Source organism: Athene cunicularia, assembly GCF_003259725.1.
Source record: "Athene cunicularia isolate RWA chromosome 5 unlocalized genomic scaffold, athCun1 chr5_part3, whole genome shotgun sequence".
In the NCBI taxonomy this organism is placed as follows: domain Eukaryota; kingdom Metazoa; phylum Chordata; class Aves; order Strigiformes; family Strigidae; genus Athene; species Athene cunicularia.
The window spans coordinates 8,562,291-8,582,020 of record NW_020799103.1 but is presented as its reverse complement, the minus strand read 5'-3'; the positions used below and the strand labels follow the sequence as shown (position 1 = coordinate 8,582,020).

The 19,730-nt window shown below is 39.7% G+C and overlaps 1 protein-coding gene across 3 annotated transcripts in view; it reads right to left on the bottom strand.

The window, feature by feature from the left end:
* Positions 1–19,730, bottom strand: part of ANO1 (anoctamin 1) — a 46,480-nt gene that overhangs the window by 13,890 nt on the left and 12,860 nt on the right. The window contains exons 7-16 of one of the 3 annotated variants that reach the window (XM_026850911.1): positions 17,496–17,561; positions 16,942–16,997; positions 15,362–15,403; positions 11,809–11,873; positions 11,112–11,246; positions 9,594–9,754; positions 5,753–5,835; positions 3,923–3,934; positions 3,004–3,075; positions 1,029–1,076 (exon numbers count right to left, since the gene is read on the bottom strand). In XM_026850911.1, coding sequence (XP_026706712.1) covers positions 1,029–1,076; positions 3,004–3,075; positions 3,923–3,934; positions 5,753–5,835; positions 9,594–9,754; positions 11,112–11,246; positions 11,809–11,873; positions 15,362–15,403; positions 16,942–16,997; positions 17,496–17,561 — 740 coding nt within the window. The remainder of the gene's footprint in view (positions 1–1,028; positions 1,077–3,003; positions 3,076–3,922; positions 3,935–5,752; positions 5,836–9,593; positions 9,755–11,111; positions 11,247–11,808; positions 11,874–15,361; positions 15,404–16,941; positions 16,998–17,495; positions 17,562–19,730) is intronic. The other 2 variants (XM_026850912.1, XM_026850913.1) reach the window with 2 other exon arrangements.

Here is a 19,730-nt window from a genome sequence, read left to right as displayed (position 1 = left end):
GGGGGGGGGGGGAAAGGCTTGCAAATACACAACCAGTTAGAAGATGCAAAGACACAGTGTTTACAGTTACAATTCCACACAGGCAAATTGTTTACTCCATTATCTAGGTTCAAATTGGTCAAGTGTCTGCACTGTGAGTATAAATAAACCAGAATTTTCTGTATACTTTTTGAAGGAAACATGCAAATAGGCTGTCATAAACCATGAAGTAAGATGTCCTACTGTTAAATATTTTCTTTTGCTTTCCCTAGAAAAATTCTTCTTCTTCCTCTCTCCCTCCCCAGTTAATATTTGCAGCCTTGCAGTTGGATAACTGGTTCCTGAAATTTAGATTAAGTGTGCTACTGAGTAACTCCAAGATGAACGTACAGTTGCTGGGAAGATTATTTTGGTGTGTGATAAGGCTTGAAATTCCTTTTATATGAGTGATTTTTAACTACCTGCCTAGCCACATGGTATTCAATGGGCCATGCCAATAGGAGTTAAGATGCATACATATAATAACTCTTTATAGGATACCCTAAATCCAGTCAACCAGCCACTGTCTGAATTTGGGTATGAAAACTTCATTTAGAACAGTATTGCTCGTCTAAAGTCTTCTATAAACTTTGATGCCGGGAATTGTTTCTAAACACCAGAAAATAAACAACAAAAGGAACATTACAGAAGATGACGCACACGTTATAATGAACATAAAAATATTACTCCAATTCTATTTTTATTACATGCACGTTGTCTCAGGGAAGTGCAAGCAACTCTTTCACCACATGGCCCATGCTCCACTGCAAAATGTAACGTAAGATTAGCCATGCAGTGCCATTCCCAATGCACAGAAACAGTGTCCCAAAGAGTGCTGAAGAAACAAGAGGAGGAGGGGGAAGAAACCCAGGACTGAATGTGAATATTAAACAAAAGTTCAACAGCCAAAAACAAATTGATTTGTGTCTTCCATAATTACTCATAATTTGAGTTTCTTCATAAGTTTGAATAAAAAGAACCAATTTCACCCCAGCCATGACTGTCTTAACTCTTTGTCTCCATTTGTTTGCTGTCTCTTCTGGAAAATACCGATGCTTCTGATGGCAGTCAAAGGAAACAAAAAAGGGATTGGGCAATATAGCATTACAAAGCACTGCTAAATTAATCTACATACTCTCTACTGACTCAGTGTGCATAGCAGTTTAGTCACAAGTGAATGCTCTATTAGTTTGCTTAAGGCTTTGTGTTTCAGCTTTAGGTTAACATAACAACAAAATACAAACTCTTGCCCCAAATCTTGGGGTAGATCAAGCAATCCTGCAAAGGATATTCCCTTTTTAATTTAGGATTGTGCCCTTCTTTTTCTTTCGTGATGTATAATGGATATCCAAAATGTTTTCCTTTATTTTTTTTTCTTAAATAGCACTTATCTTTAAAAAATATGAGCAATTTCTAGTTTAACTTTAGATATTTTTTCTTTAAGAAGATTGCCAAGTTGTCTTACAACTGTTGAATTTGAACTTTAACACTCTAGATCCCAATGAAAGATAATTACTGAGTCTTTCAGAAAAAAACTCCTTTTCTCACGTTTCCCAAATTAGTAACATCCAAATTGAACACAGTCCCAAAAGTTATAAATAGTTTTATTTTTTAAAAATCCTCTCTTAATTGCTCAGCTTTCATATCAATATCTGGAGGCCACCATTCATTAGTTGTCCGATTACCCTACAGTCTTCCACATTTAAGATCTGAATTCTCAATATATCCAGAAGCACAGCAAGTCACAGGTTTTTAGCAGAACACAACAAAATCTGTATTCCAACGTTGTTTATCCAGTATATAAGAGGGAAGCAATCCAAATTCTTTCTCTTCTGCAAGGGACTTTAAAGCCGTGCTGTGAGTAAGGTGTTGCATGTGACACTGAACTGCTTACACGCAGCATCCTATAGATTAATAGGAACATATCAGCACCAGCTTTGTAGTATCTTTTAAGAGGGGCCCAATAGTACTCAAGTAATAAGCACATGACAAAAGTCGACACATTTAGTTTAACACCAGTCCAATCTATGTATGCTGTCTCTTACAGCATATTTCATGTTAATGTGTTTGTTGCAGTTGTATTTTCATGGGGTTTTCATAAAATCCCAATTTAGGGCATGGTTCCACACTACTGTGCCATGGACAACAGATACAGAAGAGCAATTTCTGCTGACAGGTTTTGTTTCTGCAGAAGTTTTTACTTGTCTGCTTAAAAATGTGGTCATACGGATGTCTGAATTCTTGCAGTTAAGGGTGAATAACCTCTGGTAGAGTGGAAACCAGCATGTGGGGGAGAAAAGGAGCTTTTTCCAATCGGACTGCTGCTGACAGACAGTAATAGGGAAGGAATTAGAGCCTTCAGCAAAAGGGCAGGGAAGCTGCTGATAGGGACTGCACTGTCAGCTGGCAAGATGCACGTGCCCTGGGGATGACTGGCAGCACCTTTTTCACGACGATGTAGAGAGCAAGTTAAAAGCAGAAGTGAGCGCTACTTTATTCAGTGAAATAAAATGGAAGTTAACTTTTTAAGAGGCAGAAAGTTATCAAAGCTGAAATTCAGCAAGAAAATTGGTGTTAGTATTCTTCATTAATGCTCTAGCAATATTTTATTTACAAACAGTCTAGCAAGGTAGAGAACCTCTCCTGAGAGGCTTTAGGTACTTATACTAGCACAGAATAAGATGTTTAGTTACAGTTTTCTCAAGCCTGATTCATTAGCCTGCCAGGAGTGCCCCTTCAATCGAGCTCAATCAGCTTCTCTAGGCCACACTCCTGTATCTGATTATTAAAGACATTTCTAGACTTAATCAGGTCTTGTGCACTGGTATACACCAAGTATGCTTGAACCAAAGACATCTGGAATTTAAACACAATGGGCAGTGACTCTATTTTTTACCTATTTCTTAGTCTTGGGTCAGTGTTAGCTATAATGACCTTCTATTTCAAAGTCTTCTATAAGTGAAACAAATGAATATTTTACCATACCTCTTTATGTTTGTGTTCTTTTCTCAGTGATTTTTCTAAAACTTTAGCTTCATATTCTGCTCTTGGATGATCCTGTGAAATAAGTCATATTTAATAAAAAGCAAAGTTATTTATTTTCTGCATCAGCTACATATGTACTGTCTTTACAGGTTGAGTTCCTGATCATTTTCAATTTTTTTAACTGAATTCTAATTCACTTTGTACGTCCTTCATGTCAACTGATAGTTGACTGTATTTAAAAAAAAAAAAAAAAGTTAAAACCTGTATCATTCACAGTTCTACAGCAGCAACTGCAGAATGATCTGGACTCACTATCAGACACCCACGTGCAATGCTATGTAGATGAAATTTTTAATACATGAGAGTATAGAGCACAAACTGCAGATAGCATGGTTCATACCAAGTGACATTATGTTTGGATTTTAATTATCTATCTTTCTGATAAAAATCAGGTAATTTCAGTGATCCTCAGCTCATGAGGGAAACAGTTATCTCCTGTAAGTATGCAAAATACTTGGCTTTGAGATTCCAGAAAATCATCAGTTGGGGTCTTCCCCTAATCCTGACCTGGACAGCATCCACAGATTACCCATGTGCATTGAAGGAGAGGGTGTAGGAAACACTCGGAAGTAAGAGACAGCCAAAAGATTCAGAAAGATTCACAGATTCAGAATTCATGATAATTACGCATTCACAAAAGGATCAGAATTCACAATTATGCATCGGATGGGAAACGGAACGGAGTTGAAAAAAGTCTGAACAAGTGGAGAGGGGGAGGGTGTAAAGGCAAAGCAATCAGTGGGAGATCTAAAGAAAATCTGATGCTTGAAAAAGAAGAGGTGGAGATCAAAAGATGGCATTCATCAGTAGACATGTAATAAAAAAGATAGGAGCAATTAAAAAAAATTGTTTTCCAAACCTTGACTGCCTCCTTCAGGACACCAGAAAAAAAACACAAAAAACAAGAAGAAAAAAAACAAAAAAACAAAAATTTGATTACTGAAATGTTGCAGATCATATTGGATTTATATTTTAAAAACTACACGAAACAAACATAGGTACAGTGGATGGCTAGACACTACCAGAGAAAATCAGTCTACTCATGTTCTACAGCATTTATTAACATTATTGTAAGTACTGTATGAACTAGGTGTCCCTAAACACACCAGAAGATGAGACACGGTGGGTTTTAATATATCACTTGAAACCCTGATCCTTCAGCATGATACTAGCTTAAGTTTTACCCAAATCAGAGATAGGAGGGGCTTAAATTCTTTGTAAACCCATGACTGTATTATCTAACATTGACTACACAAAAGAAAGAATAAAATATTCTTTATTAACAGCTGCTGTTTTAACTGTGTAAGAGCTCTGAACTCGGACATGAAGGGGATAGACACTGGAAAGATACAGTTAATCCTTTCTACTTTCATGTACGCTAACAACAAGTTACCAAAAATAAAAGCAGTACAGTATCCAGGAAATAAATCCCTATATTCTCTCCCAGTAAAATAGGTATGAGCTAGCAAAGTGCACGGCACAGGGGCTGCTGGCATAGTGTGCCTAAATATATTACGAGGGGATAAACATATTAGGAGGAGATAATTCAAGCTGAAAGATTTTGGGGGTGAGGGGAACAGTAACTGTGCCAGGCTCATCAAGCTGCATAGTGTTAAACCCAGGGCTGGTGAGGTTCTTCTTTCACGTGAGCAATATTTGTTGTGTATCTATTTAGAACATCTAGAGATATGACAAGGGCGGTCATACTTCTTTTAATAATAACAACAGTAAAAGAAAAGCCAGCTGGCCAGCAAACAAAGCAGCGACCGCCTGTACAACCCGTGGGTCCGAGCTCAGATCCTGCAGCGGGGTTTTCCTAGGTTTTTCTCACATACGATGGGGAAATGGAAGGGACCCGCAGACCTCTGCAGCCTCTGAAGTGCAGTACAGCCCAGGGCAAGGCTGCTGGGGCTGGGACCATAGTATGGTCTAGGAAGGCATTTTCCTTCTTTTGTAAAGTGACAAAAGTAAAAACAAAAGGGTGGGAAACAGTTTCTCAGCTGGCTAGGGATTTTTTCTCCTCTCCTTCTAAAACTTCATTGATTTTTAAGACCTTCATAAAGATTTGGCTCTCTTTCCTCTTCATGCTATTTAGTACGTTTAGTATAAACCTGGCTAGGGATTATTTTTTTTTTTTTTTAGTAAATGAAAAAAAAAACCCAACCACCTCCACACTGTGTCCCTCCCAGTGCCCCAAGCCCACATGTCTGGCAATATTTTCTTTGGTATTTTCCAAGTCAGGGCTTGATCCTGCATCGTTAAAGTTAATAGGAATTTTTCAGTGCTTTTTTACAGTGCTGTAACTTTATCAACTTCAATACATTCATTTCTGATTTACAGCAGTGGGAGATGAATGAGGTCCTTAGTTGTTAGCACCCTGACATCAGCCCAGCAGTAAGGTCTGAGCTGTATATTCCATGCCTACGCTGCTAGGTGTGACCCAACTACACACTTTAAAAAAAATTCGATTTTGTGGCTATACAATTACATTTCTATGGCAACAAGACATACTAGTCATACCCTTGCTATAAAAACCTCAAATAGTTCATGTACAGAGATTTTCCTTTCTTCTAAATGATGGAACCACCCCAAGAGCAGTTTCCCATGAGGCAAAGTCTATGGGTTGGGGGCAAGGAGCTATCAGTAACACCACAGTGGAAGTCAAAGAGTCAGAACTGAAGGGACAAACCTCCTCCTCTTCAAACCCGGTCAGGTCCCACCTGTAGTTGAGACGCATCTGTTTTCTCTTCCAGTGTTCCATAAAGGTGGCAGCTGAAACAACAGTTTAACAATTATTTTGACATTTTTACCAACAACAACAAAAAAAATCATATCAGCCTCTGGGATTTGTCTCAGGAGGCATGCTGGCCACGCTCCACTTTGCCTGCTGTGTGTCTTCAGACTCTTGTCTCCAAAAGGCCTCAGCAGGTGCAGTATCGTATCAAATACCAGGACAGGTTAACTTCTTTTTTGTTATTCAATAGGAATGTCTATCTGGGAAATACTGATGTGCTAGGAGTCAGCCGTCTTATCAAGGTAAGCTAAAAGAAAGGGCATCTGTTACATTCACAGCTCCATGTAGAAAGATGCCTACAATTTTGTAAGGGGTATAAGAAAGTCAGACACCCAAACATGTTTAAGTATGTGTGACTAATGATATTGTTGGTCTTCATCCGCATATAATTCCATCCACAAGTCCAAACAAACCTGTGTAAAAGATATGAATGATTTAACTAGCCTTGTACTGATGGGATAGTTATTCCCTCAAAGATATCACAATAAAGCATTTTTATGTTGTTAGAATTACATCTGTCTAGTGGTTGTAATAGTATGGTTAGCTCCAGTCATCACCCCCAAACCCAAATAATCATGCCATGTGAAAGCTGCAGGTGGGCAAGCTATTAAAGAGGAAGCCTTTAAGGGTTTTAATAATTAGAAACACTGCCATTTTCTTTCTGATGGAGAAGACTTACAGAAGAGAAATCTCATTAAAGCAATTCTTGAGTCCCAATGAATGATCCCAGTCTATATCAGTCTATCTGCCTCTGAGACCAAGCAAGTTCTCAGAGGACAGATTTAGATGCTGGGAATACACCAATTCTGTATAATAAATAAATGATTATGAAAGAGGCAAGTCTACCAAGAAATGGTGTTCCCAGGGGAGTTTCCTGCGATGAGTATTAACAGATGTGCTCAGAAACATTCATATCCAGAAAAACTCGAGGCAGGGAGAGGGTAAGAAAGTTGAATAAAGAGGAAAGGACACCCTCATGACTGGAACCAGGCTAAGGTCATGACGTTCATTCGCCTTCCAAGCAAAACTCTCATGTGTAAAACTTAAAAACTGAGCCTCTTTACAAGCCATAGGCTTCCTGTAAATCAGGATGGCTGTAGCTGTTTCTTAAGAGGATCTGTGTCCTGGTCCTGGAATGGCCTCCCCTCTCCCCACTGCCGGCAGTTCTCACTCAGGGGTCCGCAGCTTCCACATACAGGGAGAAATATGGAAAATGAACAAGATGTCATTTCTTAGTGCTACTAGAAATCCTTCTGTGGCACGGACTTACAATAATCCAAAATGAAAAGACTGCTTTTTTTTTTTTTTTTTTTTTTTTTTCTGCATTCCAAAGGCCCTCAGTGAATGTGCCAGGTAGCGATGTGCTGCCGCTTTGCCAAGCGTACCTGCATTTTCATATTTCATCGATGCCCATAAGCGTAAGTAGAGCTTAAAAAGTCCCAAAGGTTACTATCCAGATGATCTTATCTGGATTCTCTGACATTTTTAATGCCATTTAATACCAAACAGCCCTGGGCCACGGTTCATGTTCAATGCTGAACTTCTGACTGGGGCCTAGGTCTGTGCAATAGCTGTTTTAACACTTGTGTGAGTGGAGTTCTCCAGGGTGTTACAATACCACCATGATACAAGAAAACCTGGCCAAATTTTGCTCACAATAATACCCCTGAACTTGGGCTAATTTTCTTGCTATGCTAAGGGTGCTCTGTGTCACCTGAGCAGGTTACTTGGGTCGCCTCTGCCTCAACACTTCAACTGTATATGAACCTAATGAAACTTCTTATGTGCAGAGGTGCTCACAAACAGTGCTGGAGACTATATGTGTGCCTACATTTAGAGACAGACAATTTTTGTTGATACTCTTCACTTAAAAAATAAAGCACGTGTTTTCTTTTTTAAAAAAGTTATTTTCCCAGATCCTTTAGAAATGAAATTTGCAATAACACCAATTGAAAACTATGTGGAAGCAGTTCTGATTTTCCCAATTCAAAAAGACCTCTCTGAAACAACATTTATTTTATATGGTATTGTACCACAACAAAATTTTATGCTGACCCTGAAGAACTTGAGGAGTTTCACATCTCACTCCAAAACCATCTCAGATATTAAGCTTGATTTTGCATAGGGCACAGAAGCTGGCTTCTGCCAATCTGCCTTACTTTGCCCAAGAATGTAAAAAAATGGATGGAGGGATCCACAGTTGTTTGCTAAGGGGAGGCAAAATGTTACTTTTTGAACAAAGTATTATGTGCCGAGGTCCACGTGGGGTTCACAGTAATGCTAAATGGAGGAGACCGAAACAGATACTTGACTCTCCATGTGAGAGAATCAGACTCTTTAAAGTCTCTGACACCACACCCTGCTTTGGGGTATATCACATTTCTCCCTATATGCTACATGGCAAGATGACCTGTAAGACAGTGATCGTTCCTCTCTGCTATGAAGCTGGTCACATTCAGCCTCCCACACTTGCCAGCTTTTCCTCTGAACCTGCAGTGTTCCCAACTCCCCACTGTTCCCAAAATCCCTCTGCAGGACCATCCTTGTCCTCTTCCTTATGGTACTTGGTAATGAGCTCTTAGCACTGCATCTAAAACATAATTATCTCAAATGGATATCTTGGTCAAAAAAGCACTTCTCTAAACTGAATTACATTGAATTGTACTAAAATCAGTTCAGATGAATGTTAATGTAAAAATGGTTCCCTGCATACCAGAACAAAGAACCCCTTGGGCTACGGTTTTGCATTAAATATAATCCAAAGCAGGTTATTTGCTAACTCACAACAAGGTGTACAGGACAGGCAAACACCATCTTGTGCTGCTCTCGCTGATGCTGGGAGTACGTGGCTATCAAACTTCAAAGCTGGGAGGAATAACACACATTTCCCTATTCTCTGTAGCCTCTTTGTACCAGGCTCCCAGTTATAAACATGGGGTTTGGAGCCCACCAGTTCCCTTTTATCTTAACAGGCCCTCTTGGCCCGCAGCGAGGATGACAGAAGGCTCCTCTCCTCCAGTGCCTATGTCTGGTGCTGGAGTGTCCAAGCAAGGAGGTCCCCATCCCTCCTCCAGCAAGGAGGAGAAAAGCCCTCGATAACCAGTCCTGAAGACACTCTCTCAAAGATTTCATAGAGGGTTAATTTTTAACTAAGTTCTACAGATGTGCCAAGAAAGGTTAAGTGACATGCTCAAATATAGGAGCAGTCAGCATCAGAAAAAATACCTGTAACACCAACACTCCTGCCTCCTGGTTTACATGGGTGATGTCTGCCTGCTGATAAACTTAATTGCATCTCGGAGCACACTCAAGAATCAATCTTGGTTTGTCCTGAGACGCTAAAGGCCATTACACTTCCCTGTGGAGCCCTCCCCGCGACCCCAGAGTACATTAATACATTTCTTCTGTAATGTTCTAAAGTGGAAGCTGGCTCTGCAAATAGATTTTTTTTTTTTTTTTTTTTTTTTTTGGCAAGCTGTGCAATCCCGTTAATGAAATTTTGACATACCACGCAGCAGTTTTATGACAGATGCTTAACAATTCCATTTGATATTCATCTTGAGCAACTTTTTTGAATTTTAGCCTTCAGTCCAAAATATAAATTTGGGGGTGACAGTTTCATGGGAAAGGAAAAAAAAAATTGTCTGAGTATAAATACATTGCTTTATCTCTTCTGTTTCTTCCTGTTGCATTCTAAATAATTAAAAACTTAACATGAAGGCATATATCTTCTTACCCCAGAGAGCCATGAAGACTGAGAAGAAGACAGTTGCAGGGTTATCAAACAGATGACTTGCACGAGCAGTCGCACAAGCAGAGCTCATCTTCCAGTAGCTGCATGTTCTGTCACATAAGGGACACATGGTGATATTGTTTCTCTGGTCACACATTTCCATACTGCAACAAAGCAACAAGATAAGGAAAAAGCATGGTCAGTACGCTCCATCTTCCATGCTCCAGTGAGCTTTTCTCCTCTGCACAGCATCTGTTTGTGGTCTGTAGGAGCATGAGGTACCACCCTCCCAGTGCTTCCCAGCTCTTGCCCCAGTGAGCAGCTCTGCCCGTAACCTACACCATCATAGGGGCTGAAATCCTCATGTGAGGCTGCCATCCCCCTCCATCCCTAGCCCTACTTCTATTCCAGGGAATAAAAGACAGCAGTATGAGAGGCATAAGGCTTGATGCTTTTTACTACATGAACTTAGAGTAAAAAAAAAATAAAATTAAAAGATCATTCTTGCTTTGAAATACTAACTACAGCAATAGATAAGGTACAAGGGAAGTGCTGAGTATCAAGAGACTGGAGTTCAACCAATTTATCTTCTATGCACTCCATCTGTGAAACAGCAACAGTGACTCTCTCCCTTTGACTTTCTTCAACTGTGGGAAGCAGTACAAAGCAATCTTCATGAACAAAACGACATCTATTTTTTGATATCCATTATCTGCTTTGTTACTCAGGGCTCATGGTTATTGTACAAACTATGTAATGTTCCTCTACAGCTGATGATGCATGCACAGCAAATAATGCAAAATCATAGGGCTTTAAAAATTATTGTAATACAAAACTCCCCAAAACTTAAAAATAGTAGGACATCAAGATTTTGTTAATCTGATCACAATTGCTTATTTTAAGCATGTATATTCTTGATTCATCTGTATGTCACACAATGCCTTCCTCAGCATTTTATGATGGGAAGCACTAAAACCTATCATTAGCAGTATTTTGTTGTTTTGTTTTAACATAATGATCTGAGTTAGGAAAAAAACCCAACACCTCAGCAACTGGCCAAGAATTATTTTTAGTACATCAATTCAAACTCCACAAGTAATATTAACAATAAATGCTAACGATTTAAAAATGCACTGCAGTTCTGCTGCCCACTCTCAGTCCTCGGGAGCACTCCATTGCTTACTGGGAGCAGAAACTGGGGGGACTGCAAGCTCCCCAGTCCATGCTTCATTTTAAGCACAGCTTCCAAAAGACAAAGGGTGCAGCAGCGTGAGAGGAGGGAGAGTGGCGGGAGCACACCGGAGTCTGGGAAGCACCTGGCAGACAGACCTGGGGAAGCCACGGCCAGCAAAGATGGATTCAGGTGTCGAGCTGTGGGTGGCACAGGGCAAGCCCCAGAAACCAGGAGTCACAGTTTCAGCTGTGCTCACCCTAGATATTCATGACAAAACATTTCTAGAGCAAGGTAACTTTGAGTTTCTAGTGGCCTCCAACTAGAATCTATTTATTTATTTATTTTACCTTGGTATATTCTCATCCACAGTTGCACAGCCATAGAGGAAAACGATAATCCCTACAATTGAAGCTGGAATAAGCATTTGTGTATAAACTCCCAGCCAGGCAAAATATAGTCCAATCTTCTCTCCAAAGTATTTTCTGAAATACATTAAAAAAAGAAATGAGAGAAATGTTTCCTATTTCTTAAAATATAACATGGATAAAATTACAAATCACAGCTGGATTAAGCATGGAGAAAGTAAGATCTGACGACCTGTGGGAATTTTTTTCTTCTCAGAGCACTTTCTTTCTCATGATGCTTGGAGTTAATCCAGAGACACAGGCACCATGAAAGCAAGTCAGTCCAACTAGTAATTTTTCCCCCTGTGTTCCTGCTGTGTAAACTGGTATCTTTGGATTTTCTGTGAGTTAATCCTCTTTAAAAAGCACCTTATTTTCTTCAAAGAGTCTCAGCTCTCACCACAAGCAAACAAAATTCATTAAAAATACGTTCTGTGCAAGCTTCCACACTAGGTGGGATATATCAGCATTTTTTTAAACCCACAGAAAACTAATTTTCCCTCAGTGAACTTCCCATTCTCCAGCATTCCCCGGTGTGGCATGGAGGGCAGCATCCCTGCGGGGACACCAGCACGAGCATCGCTGTGCACAGCTCCAGCACTGCCTCGTGAGAACACGACGTCAAGGGCTGAACTCTCACCTCACCAGGTCAATCGGCTGGTATTTATAAAAGACTCCGTAGCTCGCCCACTCCTCACACAGGAGCTGTAAAACAGAAAAGCAAGGTGAAAGCTAAAGCACTGGGTACACGAGTGTTTTCTCCTTTGGTCCCAGCAAACTGCACAGCTCATGCTGTGGATCCAGTCTCACTGCTTTGTGGTTTCAGCCCATAATCTGCCAATACATGCAGTCTGTATTAAGTATTAAAAACAAATTTGATGATTTGGCATGCTGTAACGGAGTGATGAATTCTAGTACATTAAAAGACCCTTAAGCAACTGGACTGATGGATAACTACATCAGGGACAAGGGAGAGTAGTTCTGATTTTATGATCCATAGGAAGTATTTAGCAGAATGGATGTGAAAGATGAATATGCTTTGCTTTACAAGACAGAAAAAATCTAGATTGAACTGGTTTGTTTTTACTATGCAAACTATAATATCAGCATCCATCAAGAGGTGCTATGCAGAGGTGCCTCAAAGGCTGCATTTAAGAGTTATTCAGCTTTAAACTAAAAGAACATGATTTTCACTCATCCTTTTGGTTAGGATACATGCCAAGGAAAACAATGATCTCCATTAATGATTTATAAAATTGAATCCCTTACAAAAATAGGTTCCTCTGCGACCTTCAACTTATCCTTTACTTTGTAAAATATATAAATAGCACTTCCGAGATCTCATCTTTTTCTTAATTCAGTTCAGCTAACACAGTGAACAAGAAATCAGTGTGCATACAAAAGATACTGGAGAAGATGAACTGTGCTTGGTGGCCACCCAGACATCACCTCCTCTGGGACAAGGGCAAGAGAAGCTTTATATCTGCTTGTGTTTCCATTTACTGCTTCTCTCCCTGCTCAAACCCAGTGGCATGAACTTGGTAGCAGGATGTTCCTGGACCAGCTACTGGTATTTCAATGAGATGCTTTGATGGTCACTTCTCTTTTTATTAATTCATCTGACAACATCATCAACTTTTTCCTCAAGTGTAAGAGCATGAACTGATTATTGCTGAGGTATTTCTTTTCATCAAACATTGGGTAAAAACGTTTTTTTAAAAAAAAAAAAGGCAGAAAATGTCAGAGCTTGGTTACACAAACCCCCATCAGTGGGTAAGGGCTGCACAACCAGCTCAGCTGTGGAAGAAACAGCACCAGGGAACTGAGACCTAAACCATTTATCATTACAGGGAGGGCAACATTATTAATCTTGTTCATAAAAGAACAGACCAAACAGGATGTTATTACTTAAATCTGTAGGCTATTTTATCATGAGAAATTTGACAGATGTCAACCTCCTACATCTCTCCAGTGACACACAGCAAAGCAAGGAAGGGCAGACTGACAGTCCCGCTGCTGCCCCTACCCATTCCTACTTCTTGCATTTTATCACAGATAAGTCATGTAGCAAACAATGTTTCTAGAGCAGTTTTACAGTTCTCCTGCCAAATCATTAACACAAACTTTCCAAGGTGGACTGCTGTACTTCTCATGCAAATGGTTAGAGCCATTCAAAAAAGACAACTTCTTTACTTTTACAGAAATGCGGTGTCAAAACTATAAACGGACTGTGGATTTTCCCCTCTGTAACCCAGAACCATTAGTCTTTATTAGTTTCCTTACAATAGTAAGAGCAGAAACTGAACTGTAAAAGCGGGCCTTTATTGAACAGCAACATTCTTGCAAATTTTATTTTTATTCTGCTTTAGGTTTCTTTCAACCACGTTTTCAAAAGTATAAGGCCAGCTGCCTACGTCTGGGAAACAATTAATGATTTGGGACACTTCAACATCCATGTGCACCAGCTAAGACCCTTCCTTTTATTATTTTTTTTACTGCATTTTTACAAGCTAAGTTTGCGCAGGGAAATTAGATTCCTTTTCTGTGATCTAAGCTGGTCAGGCATATCAGGAAAATACTAAGCTAAGGAGATTTTGCATCAGTGCCATGTTTCAGTTTTATACGACGCTGCAAACCAAATCTGTACCTAAAGTACAAATGAATTATCTCATTTATCCTGACATTTATCAGCCCGATATTCAAAGCAGAGCTTCAAAGACATGATTAGAGGAGATCAGCACACTAGCCCAAAATATTTACTTCATTTCTATGCCTCAAATCTTTAATTTTGTTGTTAAAAAAGGCACAGGCCTGGCCTAACACTGGATTAGATTACAGAAAGCTTCAAGACACCAGAACAGACATGCCAAAACACACCAAAAGATTATTTGAGGGAACTGGAAATCAAAAGCCAAGGTAAACATTTCCAAACACACAGTGAACTTGTGAGGTTTGAAACGTTAGTAATAAAGATGATAATCCAGACGCTTTGAGAAAACATGGACTTTCATCCTATTTTTGGTTGAGCAATGTGTTACTTAATAATGAAATGACAGGTATGTGGTATTTTTAACACAAATCAATGGGGGGGGGGGGGGGGAAATAACAGTCGCTGTCTTTTGTTGAGCCATTTGTGTCTTAAGGCACAGCAGACCTTTAATTTTGGGTACCTATTTATATTGACCAACCTGAAGGGCTTGAGATCTGCTTTTTCTGCAACCTGAATGTCTTCTCTGGAGACATGACCATGAAACAAACTGGAAAGGTGAAGTTTCAAGTCTGAAAGCCCAATGTATATGGCACCCAAATTTAGTAGCTCCTCCTGAGAGATGTTATAAGCTCTCTACTTCAGTTTTTGTCTGATACACGGAAAAAAAGCCTATCTTCTTTAGAGAAGTGTGATAAGGAGTATGTAGTAATTGCACTCTGAATTCAAGTTATCAACATTTCTGCAAAGGGTGAAAAAAATTGCTTTTTCTTATGAGAAGTATTTCCTTAGAATAATTTCTATTCATTTTACCACATTGAACAAATGTCTTTCAGTATACAGACAATAAAAAACAATTTAAACCACAGACTTATGCAAAAGGTGATGCAGTTCATCAGTATACTTCCACAGGGCAGTTTCTGGCCGACCAGCGCATATTAGATCTTGGCTGAGAATATCTCATTTCTGATAAATATTCAATCTTTATCTTTCCGAGTAACTTTAATGCTTATGTTTTCAGCTGCCTCCCTCCTCACCCCCCAGTTCTGATCCTCACACTCCAGTTCAGCAGCACATTAATTCAGCAGAGGCTGCACTGCTGAGACCAGAGCTCACTGTGGAGCAAGGCAGGATTTCTGTCAGATTTGGGTACCAGAATATGACTGAGCATATTCTCATCAGAGCTGGCCTGAAATGACATCATCTGAACTTTAGGAGGAGCTATACATAAATGCTGTCAATACTTTTACCAACATGGCAAGAAATGTATCATTATCGAGCTTGGTAATTTATACATATCCATACTGCATTCCACATTCAGGCAAATTTAAACACTGGAGAGTACTTCTGTACTTCTGCTGCTTGGCATTTAGTGCATTTTTGCAGTATTTTCTGTGAAATCTCGGCAAATGCCCAGATTCCAACAGGTGACTGTTCAGGCTGGGATTGTTGTGAATATGTTAAACCCCCATTTATATCAACTTACTTTTCTGTCATTAGGTTCAACGTTTTCACCTTCATAGTCACCCTTTAAAAAAAAAAGAAAATCTGCATCATTCAGTGAGTCGCGCCCAGAGCTGCTATGCATCTTGAATACCTATGTATCCCACTCACTTAATGCATCAAAACCAGAAAAAGCAATCTGTAAAATAATGTTGTATTTTAGGAGTTCATTTGTCATAGCACACTTTGTCTTCTGTTGTCAGGCACATTAAGAAAGAGTAATAATGTCTGTCACTGGTGAAAAAGGAATGAATAAGTGATAAAGGTGGCCTAAAAACGTCAAGGGAAAGGATGCGGTATTGCCATGGTATTTGGGGTTCAGCTCAGTCCACTTGAAAGAGAAGAGACCAGCTGAGAGCGCTGATCCCTATCCAAACTCTCCAAACACTCAGGGCTGATTAGATTTGAGGTTTTAATTTGGAGCTATTTTAAAATATGATAAAGAAGTAAACTAAGACAATAAATAACTTATATACAAGACTATCAGTAGCTGTCTAAAGACATGAGGCAAGTACATGCAGAGAAGTTTATTTAACCTTTCTGGATTTCTAAGCTATATTGCTGTAGTTTAAGAGTGCCTGACATTTATGATAAACATCAGGCAGATAAAGAGGCTGTTCTGGTCTCAGTTACACCGAGATAAAACATTTAAGGTCCTACGTAAAACCAACGTGAGCGAGGGGAGCAGAAAACTAGGAAGACACACTTCATCTTCACATCCCACACCAGCAAACCGGCACCAGGCTCGACAGCCCCTGTATGCTCACACAGCCAGTACATCATGAGCAGCACGGCTGCCACATCCCCTTGACATCTGTCAAGCCTTTCTGTAAGGGTCTAGCTAACAGCATGGGTTTGTCAGCTCTAGTCTTACATTGGACTTCTAAGTAAAAATATCACCAGCATCCAACTGCTGTGCACCTCTGGCAGGATGGGGATCCCCAGCTCAGGTATGAGCGCCACTGAAATTCCCTACCTCTCTCTAATCCTTTCAATGAACGCTACAGTTGAACACACTCTTGACCTCTTACTGAACCTCTCAAAATCAGATTTCATCAGTAAGATCTGCAGTCATATCCAGTCCCATGAAATATGCCACTTCAAATTCTTGCCTATGTTTTTTCCTCCAGTGGCATCCAATTGCATGGACACTGGCATCTCTCTACTTGCCAGGGTGATGCCAGGGAGATGTGGACAAGGCAACTAGCCACTCGGTGCCCCAGGAATAAATATGTTTCCTAGCACTAATGCCAGGGATCTCGGGAGCAGAAGGTCAGAAAAGAACAGAAGCATTCTGTTTGCTAAGCCACCGAAATAACTCTTCTAATGTTACGTTCAAACGTCACTTATGATCATCAAAGGCAGAAGAGAGGTGGGGAATTCATTAGAAGCGAAGAGAGTGATGGAAACAACCTGCAGAAGTTATTGCAGTTGTGATACAAGTGAGCAGGAAGTCAGGATCCCGGACACTCATGTTTGGGATGATGCCATTAACACGTAACACATGAAGGATTTCTTGGTGTCAGATAGTAGACATGTAAAATTTATTGTGAGATCACTTACATCATGCAAAGGATATGCAGCACTGTAAACTCCATTGGCAAGCAGACTGGTGATCCCTTGAAAAATAAAGACATAATAGTTATTTATAATTTTGAGGTTAGACAGTCTCACTTTGTTGTCCTTCCTGGAGATTTCTCTCAAAATAACAGTCATTTGGTCAGATAATGATTTTTCTGCCATCTCATTCCTTTCCACGTAGTTTCATTTTTAATCATATAGGTTATTAAACATGACTCATTTTATGAAATGGAAAACTGCAGAGAGCAAGAGGAAGTCATATATATTTGAGAATCAAGAATTAGAAGCCGATGACTTGAAATTAGTCATTAAAATAAATTACATTTTCTGAAAAGTCAGTTTGATTTAAGGGCAAGCCTGCAGATTTGAAAGTGTGTAGCAGAAGGCTCGATCACAAGAAGAATATGGCTGGAATTGATGGCATATGGGAACACGCATTCGCACGCATCATCCACACAAAGTTTTGAATTCAGATTTCAGATTGATTAGAGAAATTGTAGGGAAAGCCTTTGCGAAGACCTTGGCGTCATACTTACCATATTTACCACATTTTCGTCTTTTATTTAAAAGGGTAGTTTCCTTCTTTCTTCCCTCTCCTTTCCCTGTTTACACATCCGTTTATTAGTGACATGCATGAGGCTGAAAGCAGTTAATGCTTGATCTATAAAATGTATGGGGCATAAAGGACTTTGAGGAGTCCTCCCTTCCCAGGTGTGGTATCAGTTCTTAACTTGGGGCTGGATACAGGAGGTGAGGGTCGGTGGGGAGGAGATAACGTGTACGTTTGGAGGAGCACAACAGCAAGTGGCTCTTCAACACTGCAGCTCGCTGCACCAGTCCCAAAGGTCACTTGGCTGGACCTGGACCTCTGAGGGCTGTAGGACATTACTTCTCTAACGTTCTTGCTGCAGCTGCTGGCATTAATATAGCTACTTCCAATTATGGAGTATTACCCACGTCCAAAGGTGTCATGTTATCCATGAAGATACATTTGGGGATTCAACAAACCAGTCTTGGGTGCTGAATCAGAGCTAAGTCAAGTACTTGTCTTTGTGCGAGGCTGAGCTGATAAGTGCCAATTAAAAAAAAAAAAACAAAACAAACAAAACAACTCAAACAAAAACCTGGCCACTGGCATTGTGGAAACTTTAAAAGGACTTAAAAAAAATAAAAGAAAAATTATGTGCTATGGTGTGGTCCATGTTGCCCACCAGTTCATTGCTAAGAAAAGACTGCGGGACTGGATTTGAAGGAACAGTGACTATGAACCAGGAAACAGTTCACTGTAGATTCACCAAAACATTTTCATTTTTGGTTGTTCTTGAAATGAGCATTTTTCAAGTTCATTAACATTCTTGAGATACTAATCACCTGCTGGAGGAACTACTCCAGGAGTGCTCAGTATCCTGCAGTATCATTAATTTTCGAAGTCCTAGTTAAGATTATACAGTACTATGAATTGTCTGCAAATGTTTCCACATTTCTGTCAGAAACTAGTGAGCAGATAAATTGTTCTTCTAGGGCTGTGTGATTGACTGAAGAGCTACATAGCACCCTTCTACATATCAGTATTTAACAATGAATACTGATTCACATTTTCACAAATTTGCAAAATAAGTAACAAAGACTGCAGTGTTCACTGGGCAGCCACCTTTTTCCTGCTGGGCAGAAATGTTGCAGTGTTATCTGTGTTTGCTCAAATATGTTTGCAACCTTTGCTGGGTTGTAACCCAGCGTTCCAGCGCCAGAACACAAAGGCCCTGATTGAGTTATGCTGAGTATACCCATGGACAGGCTGGCCTAATGACATTTTTATTAGGTATACTGTGTGACCTCGCCAGTCTCAGGTAGAACAATCCAGGAATCCTAACATTTTACTTTCCTTTAGCCTCTGCCCTATTCAACTAATCTCTAATCTGCTTCCCAATTCTGGACCGAAAAAAAGAAAAAGAAAAAAAAAAAATCAAGTGAGTAACCAACTCCAAGGCAAGAATTCAAACTGAACTATATGACCTCCCCCTTTCAAGAGTGCAAATATGCAATTTCTAATGAAAATGATCCATCACCAGACTTGAAAAGGATCCTAAAAGCCACAGATTAATTTGGATTTCCCATGCTAAAGGGAAACAGTACTTCTGTTAACACTGGCTGAACACCAAAATTTGGTGTATATAAGGACTCAACAATTGTACATTGTATGTTGTTACTTCAACAGAAAAGTCAAAGCATGGAAATAATTTCTGGCATACTTATTCTTCTATTATTTGATATATTTCTAAGCAGCTGATGCGTCAATATTGAACAGAACTACCTGTAATTCAAGTTCCTATTGTTTTATTTAACTGCTTGTAGGCAAATACATGCTATAACAGGTTCCAACAGTTATCAAACATTTTCTCCCACGTTCAATGCACTTTTCTCATACAAATTTGTTTCTAATGGTTGTCTGTTAAGAAGCTTGGATATGAACTTCTGACTTACGTAATTTGGTTTGTCATTAACTATTTGCTAATTTTTGTCCCACAATCAAGTACATACCTACACATCACGATATGTATAACAGAAAGTATGTAACAGCTGAACAGGAAAAGCTGCCAACAAATCTTTAAGGTGACCTTATTTGCAATTCATGTTTACCTGCATTATGAATTTAATTCTTAGAGCACAAGCCCGGAGGCTGAAATCCTAAAACTATTGGCCATGGCAGGACAAACTTTGCACTCACTGACTTGCAGTGACTGTTCTGAGGGATAAGGGATGGGCCAGCTTTC